General features: G+C 34.8%; 1 protein-coding gene across 1 annotated transcript; it reads left to right on the plus strand.

Moving 5' to 3' along the window:
• The first annotated feature begins 692 nt into the window (after positions 1-692).
• On the plus strand, positions 693-5854 carry LOC141668084 (serine/threonine-protein phosphatase PP1 isozyme 2). Its single transcript, XM_074474776.1, has 4 exons — positions 693-1258; positions 3153-3712; positions 3793-3997; positions 5564-5854. The coding sequence occupies exons 1-3, from the start codon at positions 1060-1062 to the stop codon at positions 3964-3966; spliced, it is 933 nt and encodes a 310-aa protein (XP_074330877.1). The 5' UTR covers positions 693-1059; the 3' UTR covers positions 3967-3997; positions 5564-5854.
• Positions 5855-7932: the final 2078 nt, after the last annotated feature.

Consider the following 7932-nt stretch of genomic DNA (forward strand, 5'->3'; position numbering starts at 1 on the left):
TTGTATTTGTGTTTTATTCGTAGAATTTTAAATCCTTAATCATAATGTGATTCTCGTATTTCTCGAAAGTTTATAAAAAAGGTTGTTTTGAAATATTGTTTTTTTCGAGAACTAACGACTTTTACATACACTCATTTGATACGTTCAATCATAATATCAACTCGTAAACTTAATTTACATACCCTGATATAGTGTGGGCTTAAATTTTTTTCTTAATCGTTAAGATTACTATTCATTCATTGTTTTATAAAATCCAAAAAATTCGAGTTATTACAATAGCCATTCAGCAAGCGCCAAAACCAACCAACTCATTTAATAATATAAAAGAAGTACAATTAATAATGTACCAGGGCCATTCATCATTCTATAAAAATTTGACCACTTCGTGCTTTTTTACGTTTAAAAAATGAAAAATATGTACTTGATTTATTTCTCAGTTAATAATATGTATTACTTGTTTTCCAAACTCGATCCTAGAGATATTTTGGAAGTAGAATAAAATATCAAAATTATTTGAAAAAAAATGTAAATTAATTTATTTTTTGATACTGATTTATGTTTTAATTTAATTGTTTTTAAAAATTGTACCTAAGAGTGTAGTGCAATTATTTTATTTTATTAGGACTAAAAAAGATTAAAGAAAAATTATGTGAAAGAAAAAGATTAAAGAAAATTAAAGACCGGGGTTCCAATTTGAATAAGCCTAGCCCATCGAAACCCTAATTTTGAATACTAGAACCCTGAAATTTGAATTACAAAGAATTTGAATGAGGACCCTACTCGAGCATGTTTGAGAGAGGGAAGCGGATCTATCGACTCAATTTATATCTATATTTATATATAATAATAAGCCTCACCCTCATCGGAGTTGCAGACGCAGTCCCCTTTCTCTCTCCATTCATATATTTTATCCTTATTATCATTTGTTTCTTCATGTTTTACAATACCCATTTCCCATTTTATCTATTTATCCATTCTTTATTGGAGTACAAAGATTGTATTTTTATTATTAATACCTAGAGATTTTTCCAGTATCTTCTAGGGTTTCGAAGATCATCTATGGCTCAAAATGAGCAGGGGATTGATCCTGCTGTTCTTGATGATATTATTAATAGGCTTTTAGAGTTTAGGCAGGCCAGGACTGCCAGGCAGGTTCAGCTTTCCGAGTCCGATATTCGCCAACTCTGCGCTGCATCTCGACTTATTTTCCTTCAACAGCCTAATTTATTGGAGCTTGAAGCCCCCATCAAGATCTGTGGTATATAAACTTTTTGTTATTTTCTATGTTTTTGTTTGTTTTGCTTGTATTGTTGTTTGTTTGTGTCTATATGTTATGTTTTCTTGCTTTTTTGTTATTTATTTAGGTAGGTTTTGGAATGTAGATGCTACAGATTTGTTTATGGATAAATTGCTTTTTTCTTAATGAGTGATATGGATATTGTTTCCGAAGAACAATGTGGTTTTAGGATAATGTTCATGTTTCTTGCCTGTTTGTAGCTTGGAAAATGTACATTTTTTTGAATATAAGTTTTGACCAATCTTCTTGTTTGGAGAAGATGGATTGACATGAGAGATTACTCATGTAGTTTGCTGGCTGACTAGTGCAAGCAGGGTTCGTTTTGAACGATAGTTGATCGCGTGGTGAAAGAAGGGTTCTTTTTGTATGTTACTTTTTAGTTGCGGATATGTTCTATATGTTAATTTGGAACAGTCAACATTGGTTATTAATGGGGGCTTACACGTATATTGTAGTCAACCATCCATTCCAGTTTTTTTCGTATTTGGCCAGATGAAAGTAAATTGATTTATATTCAACATAGAAGCTGAATTTTAGTTGATAGTCAGAACCCGATACAACTACAAATATAGTGGATTATGCACTTTTCCAGCTCCCTTATAAAAAGCATATGAAAAGTTTTTTATTGGTCCGAATGTCTGATCCATCGTTCTTTACACGTTGAAGGGATAAACTAATTGTTTTTGTCTATATCTTAATGCATATTTTTCCTCTTCCATTTTTTGGAGTTTCCATGAAGATTTCTTACTAGGAGATGAATGCCTGCTCCATTACTTCTCTACTATTCTTGTTAACAAATTTTAGAACTAGAGTACTAGACTTATTGTGAACTTAGAGGTGGTACAAAAGATTACTAAATGCAAATATTGTTACTGTGAAACTTAACTGAATTAAATTCAATATTGAATCTGATGCTAGACAATTTAACTTTTCAAGGAGCATGATTCAATAAATAAGAATAGTCCAACAATCAAAGACGTTTAACCTTTCATAAGCTTCAGAGTTATTAGCTCAATCTCCAATCTCCTGTCCCAAAAATTCTTGTTCGAAGCACCTAATTTTCTTGCTTGATCATCGCCATCTATTAGAGTTGAAGAAGATGAAGATACGGTTTTCTTTTCCTTTTCCCTTCTTTTAAGGGGTATTTTTATTTTTTTAACAACCATGCTTGCTTAAGCACATTTATGACTTCACCAGAACTTTTACCAGTTTAAAATCACGCTAAATTGCACAACTTTCACCTTAGTGCCATTTAGCACACCTTCAACAACACTGATTATGATTAATGCATTTAAATCTTAAACGCCTTAAACTGATTATTCATAGAACTTACGTCTTGAGTACTATCTTTGCAATTGGAGCTGAGCTTGGTCAATTTATTACGTTGAGCTTTAGATACGAGATGATCGATTAAATTTTAATAGGAAATTTATCTGTTATGAATATTATAATTGTGAATCTATAGTTTGTGGAGTGACAGTAATTAGTTTTGTGGATGTTTTCATTTTATTATTATGAGAAATTAATGCTAAAAATTTAATAACACAATTAAGCAGCAGTAGTGTTGATGTTCAAAAGAAGATATACAAGTTCTCTTTTGGCAGGCAAGATAGTGATTAATCGACTATTTTCTTCAGTGATACTGTGTTGTTGACATCTGTTATGCTTGTAATTGTCTTACTTTTATCAAAATTATGTATACCTTTTATGTTTTTGAGTGCTTGACTGGTATTAAGCTTAAGTTCTGTTTAATCTAAATTCGAAACCAGGTTTAGTGAGGTTTGTTTTTTTTGTCTCTATTATTTACTGATGCTCAGCCAATATAAAGCATCTTTTTCCGTTTTCTGGATTTTAGGTGACATTCATGGGCAATATGGTGACCTATTACGGCTTTTTGAGTATGGAGGGTTTCCTCCTGAGGCTAATTATCTGTTTCTCGGGGACTATGTGGACCGTGGAAAACAGAGTTTGGAGACAATATGCCTCCTCCTCGCTTACAAAATAAAATACCCCGAAAATTTTTTCCTTTTAAGAGGAAATCATGAATGTGCTTCCATTAACCGGATATATGGATTCTATGATGAATGTAAGCGGCGGTTTAACGTGAGACTCTGGAAAACGTTCACAGACTGTTTCAATTGCCTTCCTGTGGCTGCTCTCGTTGATGATAAAATTCTTTGCATGCATGGTGGCCTTTCTCCAGATTTAACAGACCTGGATCAGATAAGAAACATAACTCGTCCAACAGATGTTCCAGACTCCGGTTTGATCTGCGATTTACTTTGGTCTGATCCCAGTAGAGAGGTCAAAGGCTGGGGAATGAACGATAGGGGAGTGTCGTACACTTTTGGCCAAGATAAGGTTGCAGAATTTTTAATGCAACATGATATGGATTTGGTTTGTCGTGCTCACCAGGTTTTTTACTTTTTCATATATCTCCAATCTAGGTTCTCTGTTTGAATTGTAAAATTTAGTCAAATACTCTTGCTTTACAGGTTGTGGAGGATGGGTATGAATTCTTCGCCGAGCGACAGCTTGTCACTATTTTCTCAGCGCCCAACTATTGTGGTGAGTTTGATAATGCTGGTGCAATGATGAGTGTCGATGAAAGCTTAATGTGCTCCTTTCAGATTCTGAAGCCTGCAGATAGAAAACCTAGATTTATGTGATGCCAGTCTTGATTTCCCCTCTGTGGCTGAGGTAAGTATAATTTTAATGCTCCTTGTTAAAATAATGAACTTAGATTTTTGCTGCTTCATTTGTTGTGTGAAGCTTTTTTTGTGAAGAGTGTGCCTTGTTAGTTTTCTCCTGTCATGGGACAAAAAGATAAGGGCGACTGGGCAATTTTGAATTTTTAATTTTGATTCAGGAGTCCGTTTTGACAATGGTAGACGATGGTAAACGTGCCTCTGTGGCATGATCTTTATGACATATATGAGGATTCTCTAAACACTTTATAACATACTACCAAAGCTTAATAATCAATAAAAGGAAAGTATAATAAATAATACATATAGGTAAAGTGTCCCAAAGTTTTTTGTCCCAACAGTTTCCTGTGTTCTTAATGCAGATAAAGGTTTGGAATAGGAACAAGGTATGTGATCACTATATCTGCTATATTTTTTGTAGCATCTAGTCATTGGTATCATTTACAATCTTTGATTTGGAGTGCAGAAATCTGTGTTGCAAAAAAAAGTAACCAAATTAATTGATCTATTGAATTTAAGAGTTCTTATTAGAGACACCAATTTTTAATATATGAAAATTACTGGTTTTTTAAAAAGTACACGAAGAGTTAATGGAAAAAGTCCAACGAGACAACGATCAGCTAGGATAAATGGTTATTGCAGAAATAAAATTAAGCGAACTCTTTTTTTAGGTTGAGTTAGATAAGAACTGTAACTTACCAAGTCATGCTCAGATTTTCTCGGCGGTAGAAAGGAATTGAGGCTGTGTCTTTTAATGAAAAGATACTCTTGTATTAACAGTTCTGGTGAGTATATCTGCATGATAGCTTTTGAACGAAATCAAACAAAGTTTCCCTGTTTTGCAATTTTCTAAAAGATACAACCTGACATCATTCAGATTTAATTGACTTAATACTTTTTGTTACAAACATTGAGAGGCCATAGTAATAAACTAGTAAAGCGAGGAAAGTGTATGCCTGCAGTCTCTTGATCCTTTTTATTACATTATTTATATTAAATTTTAATTTAATATTTATAATTTTGTGAAAAAAAATGTTGAATCGGCCACTGGTCCATAGGGATTTTTATAGTATTCGCCTATGTTTTATTGTTTCTAACTCATTGCTATAATGAAGTACAGTTGGCAAGGCTACTTACTGCTATTATTTGGCTGTTTTCAATTTTCATAGATTGTTTGGATATCAGGCTAATAAATGCAAGTAGCTTAAACCCTTAAATTTATCTAGGTTAGTCTTTGATCATATTCAATCATCGGTTTCTCTCTGCGTGATATTCAGCAACTAATTAGCTAATTAAATGCATCACCTTTACATCCCCCAAGAAATGGCTGAGGGTGGCTTATTGTTGTATTTATGAAGAGATTTGTAAAGAAACTGAATGAAAGTAGGATTTAGGAATGCAGCCGTTTATGTAAAAAAATTGCCGCATTGAGCTCTGGTTTAAATAACAACAAATGGAGCATTGCTGTCTTAGATGCTATGCTATTCTCAAATGTGTATTTATAATTTTCATTTTAGCTGTGTAATGATTTTCTGATTTGTCTCTTCTAATTTTGCAGAAAATCCTCCCAGTTCATGTTGGAAACTGTACTTTGAAGACGCCGACTTCTAAGTTTTGTAACAGTTTAGTTGCAAGTGAAACCTGGTCCGTGATATTAGAAACAATGTGCATTTAAATGGTATAAGATCTTTTTTAAAAGGTACTGTGTTGCAAGACAATTCCCAAGTTACCTTTTTATGTTTTTGGGAGGTAAATTGTCCCCTTGGTTGGCTGTTAAAACCCAAATATTATTTATATTCTAATTCTTTGTGAGGTTGAAGATGACAACGTAAATGCATTGGATTTTGCAGATAGTTTTGTTAGATTGTCTGCAGTAGTTTGTCCTCCAAAAATTATTCTTATCTACCTTTGAAGACCCCATTTTTCATTACTACTGTGCTAAATGTTGGTTGGATTTCTGTGACGATGTTTTCTTGTTGCATGTTTGGTAGCATCTGCATTACCTCTCTTGCAGTTACCCTGTAGCTTTCAAATATAGTTAATATTTTAATACTGGACCACAGGTCCAAATAATGACAATTCACAATTAAGTTACAATTAATAATAGGGTTTGTTTAGTGCGTGCTCATGAACTTGTTAAGCACTAAATTCTATAAATTTGAAGTGTTTTTATTTGTGGAATTGATATAAATGTTGAGGGGTTTATTAACATTTATGATTGAAAAACCAATCGAATTTTGACATATATCTTCAGGTACACAGGAGAAAATTCGTTAATAATATTAATATATATATCATGTATAATGCAAAATTAGTATAGTGAATTGTATATGTTGGGCCAAGAAGATTAGGAGATGGGAAGGAAGCCATAAAATCTGTAATAAGGCCCAAGGATATGGAATGTAAGGCCATCTTGTAAAGGAAGCCCATTAAGGACTCCTTATAAATAGAAGGCTATTGCCTTATTTGTAAAAGGTTGGAAAATGAAAATATCAATAAAGAGAAGTTCTTCTTAAAACATGGCTCAAATATAGGGTCATCATTTGGAGCTCTTGAATTTGATACTACAACATAATTATTGAGGAAGCGGATCCAGAGAAATGTGGGAATACGACTGAGATCCAAACTGTCCAAAGATTAGAGCATATTGCTCCAGAAGAGGATGATAAAATACCGTCGACCCTCAAACCCAGGCGGTTGTTTCCGATGGAGGAAAATCCCCCACCGGAAGGATCTTAGGTGCAAAAACAACCAGTTAAGCGTAAGAGGAAAGTACTTAGGGATACTCGCGCTCGAGTCCTCATAGAAAAAGGGAAACAAGTGTTTTCAAGTGATGCTAGGCTGCATTTGCAAAAGTTGAAGCAGAAGAAACTTTTACGAGAACAGGAGATAAAAGGTGTTGAGGGCTCAGATGAAGAAATGAAAATGCTAGAAGCTGAAACTCGACGATTAGAGGCAAAGTTGGAGAAAACAAGAGAGATTCAACGACTGCAGTAGGAGTTAGAGCAAGCGTCGATCAAGGAAGGTGGTGATGAGGAGCTCGATAATGTAGACCTATCGGAAGACGATGATTACTATTATGATGAGGATGAGGTTTCTACGAAATCTATATATTCAAAACCTCGACATCCTAAAACAACGTCATCAGGGGGTACTTCGCAAAGGTCAATGTCGACATACACGATCTCACAGGAGGAATTTTTAAAAATGCAGGAAGATATGACACAGTTACGAGATCTAGTTCGCACACAATCGAGGTTCGAAGCCCGATAGAGAGTCCATTGTCCCGAAGCATCGAGAAAGCAAAGATAGACAGGTCTTTAAAAACTCCGGCTCTCGATCAATTTGACGGGTCTTCCGACCCGTCAGGCTTTCTCAACACCTTTGACGGTCGGATGGCGTTTTTTGGACTTTAAGAAGTTGCCCGTTGCCAATTCTTTTCTACATGCTTACAAGGCACAACCTTACGTTGGTACAAAAATCTCCCGTCTAGGTCCATCGACTCTTGGACTACGTTGAAGACTAAGTTTCAGACGAGATTCTCAAGCAACTACAAAGGTGGTAAAATCACAGCATCATTGATTACAATGAGACAACGACCTAGTGAATCTCTGAGAAGCTATTTAAGCCACTTTCATCAAGCCATATCTGAAATAACAGACTTAGAGGAATCATTGGCAGTCAATTACTTAGCAGCAGGCATTGATGGAAACCGTAATGGCAACTACTAGAAGAACTCATTGAGAAACACCCTTAGAACCTTCATGCGGCTTTCCAAATCGTTGAGCATCGTATGACAGTGCAAGAGGCGGTAGGGAGTATACGATCTCCGAGACGTTCCTACCAAAGGTATGACAGGTCAAAGACTTATAGTCCTCGCACCCCGAGATCGCGAGGGTAAAGCTCTAAGTCACCTCGACGTTCTCC

This window comes from Apium graveolens, chromosome 6 (assembly GCF_009905375.1).
Source record: "Apium graveolens cultivar Ventura chromosome 6, ASM990537v1, whole genome shotgun sequence".
Classification (NCBI taxonomy): domain Eukaryota; kingdom Viridiplantae; phylum Streptophyta; class Magnoliopsida; order Apiales; family Apiaceae; genus Apium; species Apium graveolens.